The sequence below is a fragment of the Passer montanus genome, unplaced genomic scaffold (assembly GCF_014805655.1).
Source record: "Passer montanus isolate IOZ18808 unplaced genomic scaffold, ASM1480565v1 scaffold27, whole genome shotgun sequence".
NCBI classification, from domain to species: Eukaryota; Metazoa; Chordata; class Aves; order Passeriformes; family Passeridae; genus Passer; species Passer montanus.
In genome coordinates, this window is record NW_024367372.1 from 4,431,412 (window position 1) to 4,453,163 (window position 21,752).

Consider the following 21,752-nt stretch of genomic DNA (forward strand, 5'->3'; position numbering starts at 1 on the left):
ATATGTGGATATATGTACATATATGCACACATATACATACATAAAATGAATGGCAATACGTACAACATAACAGTGGGCAGGGTTACAGCATTGATCAGTTCTACCACTAAGAGCATTACTATTAACACTTAAAAAGATGAATGCTCATTATTTAACAGCCTGGAAATACCTGCAGGACATCATCTATAGAGACGTGTTGCTCCTCAGTGAGTCCTTGTCTTTTTCAATAGCCATGGGCTAACAAATGAATCATTCTATCAGATAAACGCCATTTTTTCCCGTCAGTGGTTTCTGAAATGTCCTGACTAATATTTTCATTACATAAGCATCCAAATTCCCCAGGATTTATGGTAAGTGAAGCAGAATATTGGAAGAAACTGGAATGATACTACTGAAACTAAACTCTCAGGTTTGACTTTATTTTTTTTTTAATATTGCAGGGATTGCCAGGATTAAAACCTAAAACTTTTTTTAAAAAATAAATTTCATGCTTTGATTATACACCTGTGTGCACACAGACATATTAATGCACATAAAAATACATGTTTTAAGTGTGCTAACCTACATGTAACCTCAATTAAAAATATTAAGACACACAAATGAGAGAAAATATAAACATACTTAGTTCAAGAAAATGCATTCATAGAAACAACTGAAGTTACTAGTTTATTCTCTGAAGAACTAAAGAGACTGTCCTCTTATCCTAAGTTAACAAGTTCTTCAAATGTGTCATATTCCTATTTCAACAAGATACACCTAATACCTGAACTCACAAACCACTGCAGGAATGTGTGGGCTTTTTGTGTTGTTTATTTTTAAAATGCAAAATCAAACATCTCCTGTATAATCACTTGGTGCAACTGGATGATTTTCTTAACGGAAACTAGAGAAGTCCAGAACTTTCATGTCAAAGAATTAAGTTCTATTTGCAGACTTTCATCAATTGGGAAGTATAATTGTTATATACTGACCTGAAAAGTGCAGCCATAACGCTTAAAACTACAGGTACTTGGGGCATTAATACATTCTGACAAATGTGCATTCAACTGCAATAGGAAAAAAATGTGAGTTTTGGCAAAAAGACTTTTGCATGATAACATAAAGGGCAGAGGTTATCAGGTTTGTATTGTGTGCCATTTGCAGAACATACAACACACATGTGTATATTTTCTCCAGTCTGCTCTCAAGTGCTAATTCTGTATATACACATATGTAAACCACACGCACATGCCAATACAGTATACAGTGTGATACATTTAATATACAGTGAAACTTCTACCAAAGACTATTTCAATGGGCAACCCAATTAAAAAAAACTCAAAACAAACAGAAAGAACATACTCTGTAATTATTCGATTTAATTTGACTTTCGTGAATGGCTAATCTTTTCTCAAAAAGTGATTTATTTTTTTTACTGGTGCTCTGAGCAAGTCTTAAGATCAGTTTCACTGTAGTAAAAGTACGTTTTTTTTCTAATCCTAATTTCACAAGGAACCAACTTTTCAAAACATAACATGCAATTCTCCGTGCCTAAATTTAACAGCAAAATTACACAAAAAAGACTAAACAAGTACTGCATGAAACAGACAAAGAGTTTTAGAATATGTACAGTTAAGTAACTTTAAAAAAATGCAGTACACGGGATTAAAACTGATTAGTAAAATGCCTGCATTTTTCACAGATTGAGATTTAGTCCAATATCTTGGATTATTACAAGCACAGACCATTTTTCATTTAAAAGTCAACCAATTCACAGAAGCATATACATATACATGGACAGCAGCAGCACAGATGGCAGCAGCTGGATGCAAACTGCCTAAAAGTTGGAGCAGAGAGACATTTTTGGAAAGGACAGCCTAACAAACACTCTCCTTTCAAAAACAGAGTCTGCAGTTTGTATTTCCCACAAAGCAGACAGGAGCCAGAGCCTGGCTCCTCAGCTGGCATCACTCTTTTGGGCTGCAGAATCTCATCTGAAATTCCCACACCTTAAGCCCCACATGACTCAGCTCATCCACCTCCCTGGAAAGAAGTGGTGAATCAACACTGCTCTCAATGTGTAGCTCTGGAACAGACAAAAGAGTCTTTAAAATCTCATACTGAGATGCCATCAGTCACTCATCTCTGATTCACAACTATTGTGTTCTAAACACTACCTGTAGAAATTCACAGTATCATTTCAAAAGACATGTAGTGGAGAAAAAAAAAATGAAGTAAGAAAGGGACATGTGGTCTAACAGGTTTTACAAGAACGCCACATTTTTCAACTTCTGAAAAGCAGAAGTCTGCCAAAGAGTTATGAATTAAACATGAAAATTGCCTTTTATTCTACAATAAGATATCCACTTGTACACTACAGAATTTTCTCAAACTGTTAGGCAGGCATTTTCCCATTTTCTCCATTAGACTTCTTGTCCCTAATCATGCAACCAAGAAATACATACATTTTCACAGTATTAGAAAAAAAAAATTAAGCAACATACAGCAACAGATGATGCAGGGCAAAGGGCTGTTTAAAGTTCTGTTCCTACCCATGGTCTCAAACCCCATTCAGACTCTGTGTGTAACAACCCAGCCTTTAATGGTGCAGCCCTTACAAGCACTCAGACACACCTCTTCTGAAAGTAACTGCTGAAGTCGGGGCTTAAGAATAAGCCAAAGTGCTCCAGAACCAGGATCTAATCTTGGCAGTAAGCACTGGTAGGGTTGGCCAGTATATGTATTTTCTCTTTTCTTAACAGCTCAATTTCTCTTAATAAATACAGTATCTATCATATATTTTGTATTTCATTATCTTGGAGGAAAAGACTGCATTAAACTTTGGCAGGATTCTTATGTGCCTTCTGCACTCTGCCACAATTAATAATTTACAAGTGCGACTGAAAAATTGTACGAATCCAGCTCAGGAAGTAAGTAGTAGAGGAAAGAGAAAAGCTCATCCTCAGATCAGAAACTTCACTTCCCTTAAAAGAGGCTTATTGAGTGATGAAGACTTTAGTAAGTTCTTCTCTATCTTTGGCAAGTAAGTTCTAATTTAAGGGATAAATTAATTACCTCAATTTTGACAGATGCTACTTTTATCTTTTCATGTACAAGAACATGGATCTCTTCAAAGCCAGGCTTAAAATTTTTTTATCTATTTATTACTGGAAACTTCTACACATCAGGAGAAACTTTTATGCATTGCTGCATCTGCTGTTAGAGTGTTGTACTCAACCTTACACCATTTCTCTAAGTATCAGTTACTATTTTACCCCCAAAATTTAATAGATTTAATAGTAATTTAAGTTTTTCCATGAAATTACACATCTGTATGATTTTTGTAGTCTTTGTAACCCTTTTCAATATGGACTGAATTTTAATTGTGTATTTTTATTTTAATATAAGCTAACTACCCCAAGATGCTGCTCTATGGTGCTGAAACGAGGGAAGGGCAGGGGGAGAGCTAGTAAAAACAAAAGCAAGAAGGACATGCGCTAATCTTGGACAAGCCAAGTGTAATAATGACTCAAAATTAAGAAATTGATTCTTTTAAAATAGTTTTTCAAAATCATTAAAAATATTTGAGTGTTATCACACTTAACTGTGTGGTAGAAAAAGCTTTTCCTTAGATCTCACTTTTTAACAAGGAAATGGCTTCTGGCAAAATTCTTGCGAGATCTTACTAAAGACATTATTTAATTTTTCAGCACAACACTGGGCATGACTTCTTACCTCGCTCCTCATGAGCGTTTTAACACTACATTTATGAGGACATGAAACCATGACACATGGGCAGTCTGTATCTTCATGTTTCTACAGAGGAAAAAAGCAAACAAACAACAAATCAGATCTTACTCTTTAACTAAGAGGACTTACCTGCAAAGAAAAGCATCCTACAATAATTAAAAATCCCACAAGATTTTTTCAATGTTATTCCTAGTTGCACAGTTACAGAACTGCAATTGCTTAAACATAATTTTATACTTTTCATGACAGTGTTGATATTCTGAAGCAAAACCAAGGGTTTCCTTGTGTTCTCCCATGCAAAGCAAATTTATTTGCTTACCATTTTATTGGTTTTACTTCATACAATGAAACAGTAGTCAAAGTTGAGCTTTAACCCCCAACAATAACTCACAAAACTGGGCATCTAGATGTCCTTTCTAGTGAGGGTATATACTGCATGGAAAAGTTCATCAGAAATATACACTGCCCACTCTGAGATTCTCTTTCCTATGTATGGATATTCCCTTCCAATTATTTTCTAATTTTGATTCCCAAACACCTGACATTAAGATTCACTGTTATACATCATGATGCTGGGCAGGGATTTTAACCTGAACCCAGATGACAGGTACCTCAGCACAGCTGTCAAACCCTACCACCCCAGTGAGGGAAGAAAGTCAGGCCCAAGATAACTGAATTTACATTTCCTCTCCATCTTCTCAACAAAATGAAAAATCCACTTCTCGTCAAGTGACACGACCCATTCAACTTGAAACACGCTGCTTCATTTCTGGTACTTAAGAAAAGCAAAGGAAACAACGCTCTAGATTTATAAACCTGTTAGAAAGGGAAGAACAAATAGCATGCCCTTCTTGGCCCTGTGACCAGCTCTATTCTTTGAAACAAAACCAAGAGGTAAAGGAGATCTGATCTCCAAGATGTGAAAGGCCTTGGTCAGAATTCTGGCCTAAATCTGACACTATCTGAGGCTGTGTATCTCCTCCTTTTAAAGCAGGCCATCAGATGCTGTCCTGAGCCATCTTCCCTGCTATGCTCCCCATTCACACTCGCTCACTTGGGCTGTGGCACAGTCCCAGTGGCAGGAACCAGGGAGCCCTCAGCTGCTGCTCAACCAGAGAGCTGGGACAGCTCCTGAGCCATCTTCAGTCTGTCCCCACCAGGGTACCCAGCCAGGAGCAATGCCAAGCCCTCTCCTCAGATCAGCCTGTCAGGGTGACAGTGACGTTTTTCTGACAAGAGGAGCCCCAAAGCACCGCTCCTTCTCAGAGTCAAGAGCTGGACCTGGGCTTCTCATTCTGAACACATCTGGAATTGTGCTGAAGGGAGACATCTCACACAACATTAGGCTTTAGGAGCCTAATGCCCTACACATGTCCTTATTTATTTATCAACTACAAACCCAGAAAAGTAATACTCCCTTCTAATGTTCATTCCCTAATTTTAATTCCCTAACCCACCCAAACCATCTGACAAAGGCTGTGACACTGAGCCTTGGTTCTTGGCAAGAAGGAAACATGTAACTTCTCAGCATTCTCTCCTGGTTTCCTCCTTGCTCCACATCCCAGTGTCCATCCACTGAGGCCATGGCAAGCCTTTCCAGAGACTTCAGGATATATCAGAGTAACCCCAGTTCAGAGGCAGAACTCTCTCCCTCCTGATCTCAATTCACCCAGCTGAGTACATAAAGCCAAACACCAAATCCAGCACAAACCACGGCACACGCAGGGCTCCCAGCACGGGTGAGGGCAGGGGAGGAGATTAACACAGCTCCCAGAATTAGGAACACATCTGGCTCCAGAGCAGTGACAGGGAGCAAGGGACAATATCTGGGGTCATCCCTGATGCTGTGCCAGTCAGCTCAGCTACACTTCAGAGCACAGGGCAGAGCCCAGATTGTCCTGGCAGGGTCTGGTTTATGGCCAGGGTTTCAGGGAGGAACCCAGGCATGAAACAGTGCTGTCCTTCCAGATCCCTGTCACACTTCTGCTGTCTAAATATCAGTGTTACAGGACTAGCACTTCCAAGCAGCTTTGTGGATTATACAGAGAAAAATACAGTGATCCAGAAGCATTTCACACTACTAATTTCCATTTTAACAATGCACCATCTTTATCTGTCAGGAGGTAGAAGATGGAAAGGGTAGGTTTGTGGCAAAAAGAAACCCTGAGTTTTTAGATGGTTTGAACAAAGGATATTAAGAGAAGTCACCGAGTGAGCATGCAGCAAGACAAATGCAATCTAAAAAAGCATTCTACTAACATTGCTAACTTGTTGGAGTCTGCCTCCAACAACGGGGATTTCCTACCCCACCGGTCACGGGATTCTATGAAGACATGAACCACATGTTCTCCAGTAAAATTTTTTGTTTCCATTTGCATACCTTTTTTCTCAGTCTGCTCCCCCTACCTCCGTTTTCAGTTCAAGTCACTGAGGCCAGCTTCAGTCACTATTACATTAGAGAAAATTCTAGGCTACAAAACCCAGAGATGAACTCGAGTTCATCTCTAAAAATCCAGTTTTGTCAATGGGGTGACAAAACTCAAATGAGAAGTCAAAAGAAACCTTACAGTACCTAAAGGGGTCTACAGAAAGCCAGTAAGGGACTTTTTTTACAGAGGCATGTAGAGATAGGACAAGGGAGAAGGGCTTTAAGCTGATAGAGGGCAGATTTAAATTAGATATTAGGAAGTTCTAAACTGTGAGGATGGTGAGGCACTGGAACAGATTTTCTAGAGAAATAGTGAATGCTAAATCCCTGGAAGCATTCAAGGCCATGCTGGTTTTGAGCAACATGGTTGAGTAGAAGCTCTCGTTCCACAGCAGAAGGATTGGAACAAGAATGATCTTTAAGGTCCCTTCCAAGTCAAACCATTCTGTAATTCTAAGATTCAAACATAGTGTCATAAAGCTTCTGATTCTTATTACTAAAGTATAGTGAGATAACATTTTAATCAGGCCACAACAAAGAAGCCCATCTGCATTTCTATAACTACTGAACTTTTAAAAATCTAGGAAAAAGCCCCAAAAATATCAGCCAACCCAGTTTGCAGAACATAGTTAAAACTCACTGATTCTGTCTGTTAAGACACCATACATTTTTTAACATCACTTTTTGCCTCATGCCAATCCCCAGCTTAATCATCATTCTGGTAGAACAGCATCCATAATCCACCTAAATACACTTCACCTCTGTATCAGAATGTACAAGAATAAATACAGGGCAGACTTAATTTTTTCTGTGTATTTTCATGTCTCAGCCACCTTATTCTAGGTAAGGCAGTTATTGAACTACCAGCCCCTGCAAGTGTGCACTCAAATAACAGAGCCAAACCTAAACCAGAACTTGGCAAGTTTCTACCTATGCCTTTTTGTAACATCTCCAAGCAAACAACACTTCTCATCATTGTCAGACTTTCCCTAACAAACAACACAAAAGAACACAAATAAGAATAAAATTTCATCACTCTTACTGTAGTAAGAAGGTGTGAGATCCAAGACCATCAAACTACAGAAACTATGTAGACAGAATTTTTTAAAAAATGTTAAAATCATACCAAGATAGATTCAGCATAATATCTTTCCATGTGAAATAACATAAACACGGTCAAGTTAAAATTCTATGTGTAATGTAAGCATGACTTTCTCAACCTCTGCTCTGTAATTCTAACCCTCAATATGCTGCCTATCAGACAAGCCACTCTGATGCCAAGAACAGCAGTAACTCATCCTAGGCCTGTCATGTACCACTGCTGGTTATGCCAAGGTACAATTTGCTTCTACATTCTTCCTTTTCTCTCATAAGACAGAATTGGTTTTACACTCTTCCCTTCCTCCCATAACAGATCACACAGTACACCCAAGAAGGACTACATAGAAGATGCTATTTTTCCAGTCAATTGCAATGCTTATGCTTTTCTTGCACAATATTTGATTGTTGTTATAGTAGTTGCATTTATTAACAAAATTGTAAAAAGAAATCTAAAAAGCATAGCAAAATTAACTTCAGAATCAATACCACACAGTGGATCTGAACTTTTTAAAATGCAGTATCTGAACATCAGAATAAAGAAAATATTTCCTATTCAATGCACTTTTTTTTTTCCCCAGGAAAAAGACATGTTTTGAAAGTCAGCCTATTTTCTTTTTTGAATTATTAATTCTGGCTGAGGGGCCAAAGCTCTTTTGCCAGCTACAGAGAAGGACAAGAAGAGTTGTTATTATTCTACATTAATGTAGGGAATCTTGAGATATATACACAAGAAAATACTGCACCTGCAACATAATCATTGGGACTTGGCTTTTACAGTATTTACAGGTTGTCTCCCGGTATTTACAGGTCTTCTCTACATGGTCTGGCAAATCTTTTCTCAGTATTTTTTCTTTGCAATCAGCACGAGGACATGGGAGTTCTTCAAACTGACAATCAGTCCTCAAATGCATCTGAAAGATTCAAAAAAAAACAACAAGTCAATCCAATTAAGTTTTGTGCATGTCTTCTATCCTTTGAAGACATCCAACATTAAATAACTCCTTCAGTAAGGAGAGTTATTTTGTGAACTACATCACACAAGAGCAAACACTGACAAAACTACTCAGGAATACATTTCTGACTGTACAGTCCCTTTACCTGGACAGCTGATTTCACTGCATTACAGATGTACATGAGCTACTCCTACACTAAAAGCATTCCAACACAGCACAAAATTCTACACAGGCTATTTAAAGAAAAAATAAGCACTCTTTTTAAAGGTATATTATTCCACATAAATACAGATGCTGCTTTAAGTTGTTTAGGTACCTGAGCTTGCTCACTCAAAGCAAGCATCTACACATCTCACTGCAAACTGCTGTGCAGCCATACCATACTACTGTTGAATTACTGAATTCCTGCTATCTCATGCCTTCACCAAAACAGCTACAGCTTATTTTGCACAACTCTGAAGAAGCCAAGTTTAATTTCATGCATAAACACCACATGAGAGGATTAAGATAAATAAAACCACACCAAAATAGAAATAAAATTTCTCACATTTGTCAAGTACACTTTAAGATTCTTCACTATTCTATTTCTCCTTCCAGCTCTCATTTGGTTCATATATTTGTATTTCCAAGCTTTAGTGCCAGACAATCACATGATTTTTTATAATTCCTTACAGTTCATAAAAAAGCTGAGTGTTAAAACAGTTTAAATCTATCGTAACATTCCTAAATCACATTAACCATCAGTGAGAGTAAATTAAGAAACTGACTGCGATTTTAATTTGTAAGAATTTTTTCATCATTCTTTAACTCAAAAGAAAGCTTATGACTGGTAGATTAACTTACCAGTAATTGACCCAAAGATAGCTGTTCCTTACAGCCCTTGTTTTCATTTCTGCAGTATATTTGAAGGGCAAGTAGTTCTCTCCTGCAACAATTATCTTTAAATACCTGAAAAATCAAAAATCACTTTATTTTAGAAACAAAAACCACTCAAGGATATGCAAGTTCAAATAAAGTAGAAGCCATGCAATTCAGCTACAGCAGCATCATTCAATTCTAACTTTATGTGCCAAAAATAAAATCCTGCTATTCTATTTTTCTAGAATGTGCACAACATTGAGGTTCCTCCACTGTGAAGCAGCTCAATGAAAGAGTATTTGGAAAGATACTCTACTACTGTTTCAGCTGTACTGTAAATACAATAAAGGGAAAGGTACAAGAAAGGACCAAATTTGCTTTTTGCTTGCCAATATTAGCCCTGCTCAAGCTAGAACTCTCTCCATTGTTTGGGGAGCTGCTGTATTAGGCACAACACCATAGGACAAAACAGACTCAAAGCACAGTAGTTGGGAGTGGAAGCGTTTCATGGATGGTGGTCCCAAAATTACTAGATTGGATGGCTGGAATACCTACCTGCACCTCAGTGATAACACATAATTACAGATATTTTGTAAGGTTTTGGAGGGAAGGAGGTATTTTATTTCACAGATAAGCAGCCTTTAAAAAATCTCTCATTTTAATGTTTATAAGCACTTTCAGCATTTTTTGTCCACAATAAAACTGGAAGAAGTTACAAATAGAGAGGTTGGGGTTTGGATTTTACTCCATAAGAGACAACACAACTGAAATCTCAAGGAGCCAACTGCAATGGGCAGGAACTAGAGAATGAGAGACAAGAACTGAAAACCATTACTGCTATTTTAAAGTGCAAAACCTAAGAGATAAACTTCTAATTGTTTTTCAACTGCTTTAATAGCCATTAAGAAATACCTCAAGAACCAAGCCCAACCTATGACTGCTGCTCTGAAAAACAGACTCCTGTGATAATGTGCACACTGCAGCACTCCTGTAATTATGGAATGGTTCTGCATGCTAACACTTAACCAAGAATTATAATCCACCTGCCCACAGTGACTATGAACCTATCCCCAGTATCAGTGAAGAAGGGAACACTGCAATCACTCTCATCTGATCCCATCTGACACAGGTCACTGATTTCTATTTACTTTTCAGAAGCGTGTGGGAAGTTTAATGAATCAACAAGTCTCATTTAAATAATCAATTGGCTATGCTGCAGTATCTCTTCCAAAGTAATTCACAGGGTCAGTATGCAGAGTTTTGCTGACTGAAGATAAGGTAAGCAGACAACCTTTAAAGTTTTTCAAAGATTATCTAAAAGCATTTCTGTGATTTAGGACTTCAGCATTCTGTGGGAAGAGAGGTGTCCAGTTTCATTTGATTTGCACAGTTAGTCTAACAGGTATTTAGTATACAATGGCCTTCTTGTCCTGTTCTAAAGATACTTGAAGTTTTGTAACAAATGTACACATTTATGTATATTGAGAGCCAGAAAGTCAGAGTTAAAAGAACAAATAAATTAGGCATCATGACTATTGGTCTGAGCTCCTGGAGAATCCATCCATGTTAAAACCAAATTACACTGAGCACTGTTCAGAGAACTGTTTTGCATTAAAACAAAGAGACATTAACGTACCCATCAACCTTTTCTTCAAAATGGTTACAAACACAAGCATTCATTCAGGCAAGAAAGACTACTAGCACAAATAATTTACTAAACACTTTAGCAATAATGTAAAACCACATAAACCATACACTAAGCCAGTAAGTTTTTCTACCTTCAACGTTTTAAAGGCAGCAAAAGTTTTGATGTGAAAAACAGTGAAGAGGGTATCACTGAAATAACTTATACATATAAAAAAGAATCTGATCCATTACCATTACTGTAACTCCCCACTGTCCTAATTCCAGTGGGGTTCACTGACCACCACACCACTCAAAAGAGATGAGTGAAACAGCAGCCACTGGTCTAGAGCCGAATCAGTGCTCACCCAGACCTGTCAGGTGCCTGCATCTGCAGGAGATGGAATATTTCTTATCGTCCTCTTGGCTGATGGGAGGACAAGTGCAATGTGTTGCTGCAGCTCCCAGCTGTGAATACAAGATGTGACACCTGTCTGGACTTTTTGGGATGAAGCTGACGTGTTTTCTACCATGAGGTGAACAAGAAAAATGAGCCACCTACCGCTGTAAAATGCATGGCTTAGGTTTTATGACAAACCTACCTTTTTAGGCAGCTTATTAGGTTTATGAAATAATTACCATATAACAGTAACACAACTTGTGTATGCCACACAGTTCAATACTCTTGAATAAGAAAGTATTTTAACAATACCTTATCTTTTACTATGCTTTCTTGACATGCTGTACATTTTGGACTAGAAGATCTGAAGAGAAAAGAAAAGAGAAAAACTATTTTATCTCATCTCAATTTTTGTAGTACAAAAATTTCCGTTTATGAGGCACTTAGTTTTGATTATTCAATATATTTTAAAACCATTAAAAGTGGATATAGTTCATTACAAGAAGAAAATACAATATTATTTCAATAAACTTGAACATTTGCGTTTTCAGTGGAAAGTATCTGGCATTCTCAAAGCAAAACCACCACACAATGTCTCCAGAAAACGGCACAGTGGTTTTCAAGTTAGCAAAACTCATTCCCTTTTTTTCAGCCTGCACCTGATCCAAAATTGTTGTCATTTCTCAATCTGTGAAAACAGGCATATTGTGTCTTCAATTATTGTTTTTCAAACAATACCTAATGAAAATTTACTTTCTCTGACAGTCCATTATGCATACTTGTAGGGTAAAAAGTATTTATGTCCATGTCCTTCAAGTCCGTTCTGGTTTTAGCAACTGTTACAGATGTTTGCTGCCTCCTCTATCTGAACTACTGCCTTGTAGCTGTCTTGGTAACTACCAAACTTGTGACCTCTTGGACAACAGGGAGAATCAGGAGCAGGGCTGACTGTGAAGAGAAAGTGGAGTGCAGAAAACTTGAGTTTCTACAGCTGTTTCTGGCTCCGACTGCCAAGTGTTGTACTGTAAACACCTTAGGATCATAGAATGGATTGGGGTGGAAGAGAGCAAAGCTCATCTGGTTCCACTGCCCTGCCATGGAGAGGAACACCTTCCACCAGAGCAGGCTGCTTCTTTCAAGGTGGAGTCACCATCCAGTGTTTAAGAAAAGACTCAGTGCCATGGTTTATTTGAGGTGTTAGGGCTGGGTTGGACTCAGTGATCTTGAAGGTCTCTTCCAACCTAGTGATTCTGTGATTCTGTTCCTTTTTAGCTCCTTTTCCCCACATGAAATGGGAACAGTCAAAATTATCTCCTTTGTAAAGCACCGAGACGAAAAGCATCAGGTAAAAGCTGTGTGAATTCTTCCATGAAGCACCTCACTGACAGGCTGTGGCTGCTAGCAGCAGTGCAAATCAATGTAAAAGGCTGAAAAAGTTCAATTATGTTATGTATTCTGTATGGTTATTTCAAATCATCTCACTGGCTTCTGCTTTTCAAACCAACCATTTTGTGTCTCATCATATTTCTGAGCATCTTAAGTACCTTGAAGCTTCAATATCTGTAATGCTTTTCATAAGTCAGAAAAAAAAAAAAGAATCTAAACTACATCAGGGCAGATAGTGTTTAATACAATGTCATGCTTTCCTTGCTCTTACTGAATTCACTCAAGCATCCAACTTGCTTTTTCAAACTACTCTTGCATACTGAGCAGGCATCTTTACTGCTTTATCTCCACTAACTCCCAATTCCTTGTCCTCAAACAACCCTGGAACAGAAGTTACTAGCATACAATTACTGTGTTTGTGTATGCAGCAGCATATCAACACTGAATGAAAAAATTGTGTGCCAAATACAGGACCAACATACACCCATTTTACTCTCAACTTTATGGCATGCTTTTTATTTAAAAAATAAATAAAGGAGGAGATGTAAATTTTATTTTAATAAAGGATTTGTTTACGACAAGCACTTAAATAAAGTGAAATAACTCAATGGCCTTAAGCATGTGTAACAGACTGGTTGGAAAGTCAGGAAGATAAAATTACACATATTCTAGCTACACTGTAATAAGCACATGTGCATGTCTCACAGCAGGGAAGGAAAACTGCCCAGACTCTAGCAATGCCAGAATTGTTACCGCTTAGATTGTCAAGGATCTGCGCTGCCAACCTGTTCACATCCAAGCATGGCAGGTGCTTGGTTTTTTGCAGTCACTGTTATTAACCTTGTAAGAGTCTTCTAAAGACACATCCTGAATAAGAAATAACTGCATTTCTTACATATCACACCTCACTTCACACTGTGTATCAAGAAAAAGAAAAGTTGGTGGGTTTTTTTGTTGTTGGTTTAAATTTGAAATGCTGTAGGCACAAAACTTGCAGGAGTGCATTAGTGAGCTGTGAACCCTTGTGTTTGGCCAGTACAGAGATTACTCTTTATCAGGAGGATTGAGTATTGTAATAACTTCCATACTCTTTTGCCATGCTGCACGTAGCCTTGTCTTAGATATATTAGACATCAGATTACAGTATTTCCAAGTGACATATAAACCAGCATCTAGAGTCAGAGTGGGCACAAAAAGTAAACAGGTCACCAAGGCCTCCAAAGTCAAATGCTCTGACAGTAGTCCAGTATGCAACATTCATCAAGCCAGGTATGTTCTGTATTTCTGCTTTTCCAGTAGTAAATGAACACATTTGGTGCTTATGTACCCCCGGAGACTGAAGTGTGCTGAACGGTCTACAAACACTACACAAAGTTTTGGTTTCACATTACTCGAATACAACCAGCAGTAATGCACCAAAGCTGAGAGGCAAAGAAATCTACTGATGCACAGGCACTTAAAACCTAGATACTCCCTGAATGATTGCACTTTAACTCTTATCTAGACTGGGCAAGACTGCACCTCTCAGCATTCATTTTACATCTCTATCGTTCACTCACCTCTTTGCACTCTGGCCCAAACATCTCAGTAATAGATGCCAGCCTTTCTGACCCTCCTGCAATCCACAGGACATGCAAGTCCCGTAACAAACAGGACTACAGGGAAACTCCACAAGCAGGTACATTTATCCAAGGCTCCCACCACCCATTCTGGGGCTGGGTCCACAGCCAGGTTAGGTATCACCATCCCAAGGAACGTGTACAAGCTCATGTCCTCACACAATTTACTGTGTGTGTTTGACACCAGATTACCCAAGTTGGAAGTCTTGTGAAACAGCTACTCCATTTGGCCTCTACAGGGAATGAAATTCTTACCTAACACATTTCTACATGTGATTACACCACCTTAACAACTGTTCCAACAATACTGATGGAAAGCTCAGTTGTCTTACCCTGACCCAGAGTAGATCAAAAATGTTTGCACCAGCACACAGATAACAAATACTCAAGCAAGAAACAGTGGAAGGCTCAACATATTCCTAAAGCTGCAATGGTGTTCACAGTAATGTCAGTAGTTCATAACATTTAAAGGTATCAACATGCTCTACCAGAACAAACAACATACCTCAGCAAGGCATTCATGCAGGTTTCACAGAACCTGTGTCCACATTCAGTCTGTTTAGGATTGCATAAGATGAGGTGACATTTTTCACATTTGTACTTATCTTCCACTGCATTCACAAATTTCTCTTTGTAGCCACCTTGCTCTGGAACATAGATGGATGCTGATGGACTGCGGTCAGGATTGGCCCTCTGCTGTACCATTTCTACAGATAAAGGGGGTTCTGACTTCTTACTGGGGTCCATGCTCTAAGATAGTTTCTGTGAATCAAAAGTGAGAAAAACTGAGAAATTAGGACCTCTTTCACCATTTAAATAAAACAAACAGAGCATCTGAGAGATTTCATAAAATCAGAAAGCATCAGTAACAGATCTGTGTCCACACATCATATGAACATACATTTTACATACATTACTGCCCAAGTACATTTAGCATAGCAAATCTGCAAAATAGTCTACATATTGAAAGGCTCTAGAAAGCAAAGAATTAAAACCTGCTCCTGAAAATGAAATGTTAATCATGGTCATCACTCTAGGAATGCACATGGGATTCTTTCATATTTTTCTCGCTCTGAAAAGTATTGCTTAATGTTGAAGTCCAACCATTAGGGGCAGCAAGAGGTGTAGTGAGGAAGGTACAGTACTGCATGTGATCCTGCTCAAATGCTATTGCAAAAGCACACAACCACCAGTGTCCTACACGGGGTACCCAGAGCCTGCCCAGCTCCCCTGCCCACTGTTCCTGTCTATCGCTTTGCAGTAGTGCAAGACACACTGGTTTAAAGTTTGCTTCACAACACCACACACGGGTTTTACACTCCAGATACTCCAACCTTTTCATGGCACATCTTCACCTGAAGAGAGCAGCTGAGCAAAGTCTAACTGATAGCAGAGAAGGGCCTATGTAACATGGCCTCTTGATTAGTTTACCAGGGCTAAGCACAACTGACAGGCAGCTGAGAAACTGATTAATCCAGCTGAAGAGTAAATTACAGTACCTATTATCTTGGACAATCCATCTTCTAGGTCAGCACGCAACGCATCAGCAGAGCAACAGAGCAATAACATCCCTTAATATTTTAAGTTTTAAAATGCATTTTCAGTCATTGCCTAGCTAATCTTGTAGTCAAGCAAGCATAAGTGCTCTTAGAAAGGCTCAGCATATCCAGGAGAAATCACAGTTGGAGGAAGCAGAATGAAGAAATGAGGCTCAGTTCACTTCTCAAAGTATGTCCACAAACACCACAAAGGGAGTCAATGCCTCACATTCTAAAAACACAAACCCTCTTGTACACTGTTTTTGTGGTATCTTACCTTCCCTTGCTAAGCCCAAAACCACACATTTGTAATGAAACATATTTACTTGTAGGTAATTTCTGCATCTGGAATTTTGGTACAGAATTCTCCATGCAAACTAAATGGGTACAGAATTTTCTTTGATTTCTGAAGCCATTATTTACAGAAACAAAAGGTAAAATCATTGTGACTCAATGCTGAGACTATTTTATATTTTTACAACACCGGGTGAGCAAGGGTAGAGATTTTGAGTGAAGAATTCTCACTTCATTGCTCCCTTCCCCAGGGGAAAGCCTCTCTGGTCTCCATCAAACTCAGAGAGAGCCCAAGGAACCCATCCTCATAACTCAGCACACAGACCCAGTGATTATGTCTTATTCTAAACCAGCAAAACACAAGCACAAAAAAAAAAAAAAAGAAAAAAAAAAAAAAACCAACAGGTTTTATGAACTGAAAAGCTCCTATAAATTCTGATCCATAATTTGAACTAATGTTAGTCTGTTCCTTGTCTGCTCTTCAAAGATTGCAGAGACCTATGTCTTGACAGAACAATATGTGAAAGACCGAAAAGCCTGGGCTGAACTGAAAGTGACTCACACTTCTCATTAATGAGGAAATTCAGATTATTTCAGACCTTAGCTAGAGTTTCATCAGCAAGCATAAAAACCCAGCAGTTAATAATGACACTGAAGAGGCAACTCAAGACTGTAACCAGTAAAAAGAAATGAGATTGATGCTGAGAACATGATTCAGACAAGGAGGTTCAGAGAAGTGCCATGAATGAGAAAGGAAAGCAGCTTACAAAGGTATTCTAGATTTAAAGGCTGCCCAAGGCGTGAGAGCTGCTGCTGTACATCAGTGGCTGGACATGGGCAAATGCAGTCATGAGCTCAGGACCTGACACCTTTCTGTGGTTATAAGAGAAAAGATTAGCAAGAGATGGAAAAGAGTGCAACTCCTTAAGTATCCAGACTGCTGAAACTTAGCTACCTAGGGACCTGATTCGTACGTGTGATTGGAAAAGCTTCATTTGGCACTTGCAGTTTAGCAATCTGTAAATGTTTCAATTCCTTGATTTACAGATATTAATACCTCTTTTCCTTCTGCAGCTGTGTATCTTTTTAAAATCATATTCAAGACCTCCACTATTCTGGTAATCCTTGAAGTTAAAAGCCAACTTCAAGCATATTGATTTATAGGAACAACACAGGGAACATTACTTTCCTTAAAATGACAGAAGAAACAAGGCATGACCTGCTTCTAATCCCCAAAAGAAATACAGAAATAATAGGTGCTAAAAGAGATGCTGACAGGAGAATTGTCAAGTCAAGAGAGCACAAAGTTCCCAAACTTGCAAGTCACAGTCCACAACTACTGAATGTCTGCTTCCCCATTAAGTTTCTTCTGAACAAAAAGAAGCTAAAGATGATTGCAGACGTGAAGTCTTCCAAAAGCATTATTTCTTCAAGGAAATTGAATAATTAGTCACAAAGACTTAACACAGACAGCACTGAATGCCAAATGAGCAGCAGGTGGGAGTTTCACAGAGATCCAAAACTGCTCCAGGCTGGACTGTCAGCTGTCAAGAGAGATTTCACACCAGAATAAAGTGCACAGGATGCCACAGGACTCCACTTTTGGAACTGACATCTTGGATATCTTGTCACAGAAAAGAAGCAGAAAGCACACTGACAAATAAAACATACTACAGGACATGCTTAACAGATTTGTCTGCCTTGGGTTTTGTATTTATTTTATGAAGTATGTCAGACCAGAAAAGCTAAACAAGCTCAGCAATAGAGCAGCCAGATTGGTGAGGAATTCTCTTTCACAATACTCTGAATGCCAGCATTTCCTTATGCAGCAAAACTGGGAAGCCATTCATGAAGTACTGTCCTAAAATACAACAGAGCATTGAGCCTGCAAGACCACCACAACCTTATTACAATGAACAAGCTGTATTTAACAAGGGGATGGGGAGAAGTGATGTCTGTGCCATCCAGCTGAAGACTCTGGTTCTTGTTCAGCAAGCTAAATCTTAATGCCTAATTAATCAGCAGCTAGTTCTTACACTCCAGTTTCTTATCTTTTCCTGTAGATAATCATCACAATGAAAGTATATGACTTTTAGATGTTTTTTAAAACAGTTAAACCTCGGACAACCACTTTTCAGGACAGATAAGCACATAAAAAGAGGCACGGTCACCAAGGCTGGCTCTGTCCACTGTTGCTTGTCTTTCAGCCATCTCTCCTGCAGGCAGCATATGCTGATATTCACACTTGAATGGACATGGTTCATGGCCATCAGATGGGTGACACTGTGACACTGCTTGCTCCAGTCTGGTCACTACTCTTGTTCAATACAAGTGGTACTCAAGTAAATGAGGCTGAACCTCAGCTGATACTTCAAGCTGTATATACTGCAGTGAAGGTCAGAACAATTTGCTGGTGCTTAACTAACACTAATATCAGTACAGAAACCTAGAAACTGGAAGCAAAAGTGAGTTTACTCACAAAGTTGTTCCGAGAATTAGGAAGCACGGGAATTCCCAAACAAAAGGCACTTTGCTCTTTCCTTATTCAAGCAAGCATGTTGTTCTCACTGCACAAATAGCAAACATCCAAAAAATCTGCACTTGTGTTCTGTATTAGCACATATCTTTATGATTTGTTCTTAGGGAATAAAGCCAGTTTGTGACACTGAAATACAACAAAGCTTCTATAAAAATTCAAAATAAATTTGCATCCTAATGAAAACAGAAAAAAATTAACTCTTATATAAATCTAAAACACTCCTAAAAATGTGACTGTACTAGGTACCACAGGATTTGGAACCTAGAAAGCTCTCCATGAAGACAGTTTCAGTATATTGACAATATGAAGCAAATAAGCTTTTACCACAGCTTTAAAATTCAAAAAGAGCAAAAAGCTATTAGAAATAAATGTTTTCATTACAGTACCTTGGAAGAAAATAATGCATGACACTGTTTAATTTGGTTATTACTACAGGACAGCAAAGCTTTTTGATCAAATTACAATTTGCATCAAGAACAGGAGTTCCTCAAACAGAACAGCACTGCATGCACAATATCTAAATTAAGCTCTGAAAGAGAAACCCAAAGTGGGACAGGGAGCTTAAGATCACAGCAGAAAAGTAACCTTTCCTCTTCAAAAAATTTTTGTACCTAAAATGTGTAAAAGCACACAAACTTCAGCATCTCATCCTAACTAGGCCATTTTTTTGGGTAGCCTGGGGTATAATTTTTCAGTCTAGCTTTTAATGAGATAAGGGATTGTGGCTGCGCTGTCTCTCCTCTCAGCCTCCCAAAACCACATCAGAACCAAGTGGACAGTGCTTCCATGAAAATGAACAGCTATAAGGGGAACAGAAAGAGAAACTTAATGTTTTTATAGTCCCTTGCTCCCAGTGAGCAAGAGGCTATAAAAGTGCAGGTCTGTCAGTCAGTCAGTGCACAGACACACACAAACCAGCCAGGAGCACCTGCTCCACCTTGCCCCACCAAGCTTCACAGCCTCAGTCTCCTTCTGTAAAAGCAGGGGTGGGCTGGAGATCTGGGTTTTGTTGTTTGATTGCTTTTTTGGGGTTGGTTTTGTTTGGTTTTTTGGGTTTTTTTTGAGGAGGGGGGAGTAGGAGTAAAAAAAGGGATGTAGAACACAGATTAGTAGGAAAACAGACTGCATCAGTTTCACTGCTCTTCACAGAATTTGCTTCCATACTCCACAGGATATCCTCAGAGACACAGACAACCAGGTACCAGGAGAGGGATTTCCAGATCTTCAGTCTTTCCAGCTCACTTGCTTTCTATCATCAAGAATTATTGCTTCAAGTTAGCACACAGAAACCTTTATCTTAAAATTAAATTATTAAAACAATCTAAAATTCCTCTCTTATATTTCAGCATTTTATAGCTTCTAATAAATTCCTAGAACATACTGAAAAGAATGTCCATCTTTCTTTCACCATTTTTAGACAAGTCTTCTGAGTTGGTTCTGCTTCCAAGAGCTATTAAAATATGCAACATATATTGGCATAAACTGATGTCTTTGTTAAAACAGTAATGCAAGCTGAAAGCAGTATATTGGTGACAACATATTATCAGTTTAGTCAGGGCACATGTCAAAAATAATAAAATAAGGCTGCCATGGAAATCTTTACACTGGAGCTCTCAAGCATGAAGGGGTCTAACTGCAGAGTATCATTCTCACAACATCCACAACAGCTCTGCCTGGCCTTCTGGCAAAACCCCACTGCTGAGTCTGGGCAGGGGCACTGAGCAACAGATAAATAAAATGCAAATAGCTTGAATCACTCCAAAAAAGACTCAGGCCATGACTGAGGGAGCACTGGAGTGACAGGTTTGAAAGCAGACAATCATCCATATTTGTTTTGTGTGAGGTCAGAGGTCTTGGCATGTCCACTCCTGCTGTTTGCACAGGGGAACTACTGATTTATTTATTTTTACCTCCATGCATTTTCCATACTGGAAGTGCTATTTACTATTTCTCCAGAGCATACATATATAGGACCAACTAACCAGAGGTTTAGGTATTTCCAGGACATGCTCTGAGAGAACATTCTGAGGAGAGTAAGGAAGGGTTGTTAAGTGACCCACACTGACACAACCTTACACAGTGAGAAATATGAGACCACTCCTCCCCTTCTTTTATATTTACACTCAAATGCTAAGTCTAATTCCTGTACAGAAATGAAAGAACCATTGATATTTAAAACTTTTTCTCTGTGCTAAAACAAATAGGCTATTTTAACTACTTTAAACTTTGCCCTACGATTTCATAAGCATGCACCTTCCTTGCTGTGAAGAAGATCTGGAGATCATCATACACATAATAGAACAGATGAAGACCAACAGGAAAAATCAGATTATAAGCAAGTAGGCCAAGCGTTTGAAAACACACAGAAGATGTGCACTGAGTATTCTCCACACAGGAAGCTTCTGCCACTTGCAAGCTCTCCACAGCCACTCATCAGTGCAGTATCCCAGCTGCTGAGCTTGGAAGGCACCTCTGGAGGTCATCCAGCCCAGCCTCCTGTTCAGAGGAGATCATCTTCAAAGTCAGGTCAGGTCCACTGCTGAGTTTTCAAAACTCCCTGGGTGAAGAAACTGAAACCTCTCCCAGCACTTAACAACTCCCTGTCAGGAGTTTTTATTGTAGCAATTATGATGTGATATTCTTAGGTAGCAAAAAGGCTTGTTCTGATACTTGAACTGCTATGATCTCAAGCAATTAAACCATATTTCACCACAATCTCCACAGGCTCTAGCCTGTAGAAATTATTGAATAAATAGGAAAACATTTTGGTTTGGAAGGTACAGGCTATTCCTTCTTTTCCTATCTGACCTAGAAAATCAGAAGCATAATCAAAAGATGCTATCATGAAATTCTTGCAAAAGAACAACCATGTGTGTCACTTGAATCACAAACATTGTGTATTTCCCATGTTCTAGTTTGCAAGATGACTGAAGAGCTGAAAATAAAAGGCAAGTTATGTTTTACATAGCTTAATTCTTTTAACTTAGCTATTTTCTTGGCTGTATTTCTTTCAAAAACAAGTCTGCACAGCCATGTGAAGTGTCTTAGAGGATTAAATCAAACAGCATCCTCCCAAAAGGGATCTCAATTTAGCAAGTCTGCTGGACTATGCTGTCATGAAAAGAGCTCTAACATATACTCCCTCCTGCTCAGTGTAACAAACTCCTAGATTCTAAATAAAGGATAGATTTGGAAAGTAATTACATTAGCACTAAGAAGTTAGATTAGTAATATTTATAAATAATAACATAGTATTAACATAGTTCAGAATGCCCAAAAAGCCA

The 21,752-nt window shown here is 38.7% G+C and overlaps 1 protein-coding gene across 13 annotated transcripts in view; it reads right to left on the minus strand.

Annotated features, from left to right (window-relative positions):
• The window catches only part of TRAF3 (TNF receptor associated factor 3), a 69,452-nt gene that overhangs the window by 19,546 nt on the left and 28,154 nt on the right, over nt 1–21,752 (minus strand). For 10 of the 13 annotated variants that reach the window (XM_039712549.1, XM_039712548.1, XM_039712546.1 and 7 more), the window contains 6 exons: nt 14,603–14,859; nt 11,405–11,456; nt 9,055–9,159; nt 8,002–8,169; nt 3,715–3,795; nt 972–1,046 (listed from right to left, as the gene is read on the minus strand). In XM_039712549.1, coding sequence (XP_039568483.1) covers nt 972–1,046; nt 3,715–3,795; nt 8,002–8,169; nt 9,055–9,159; nt 11,405–11,456; nt 14,603–14,844 — 723 coding nt within the window. In that variant the 5' untranslated portion in view covers nt 14,845–14,859. The remainder of the gene's footprint in view (nt 1–971; nt 1,047–3,714; nt 3,796–8,001; nt 8,170–9,054; nt 9,160–11,404; nt 11,457–14,602; nt 14,860–21,752) is intronic. The other 3 variants (XM_039712553.1, XM_039712552.1, XM_039712550.1) reach the window with 1 other exon arrangement.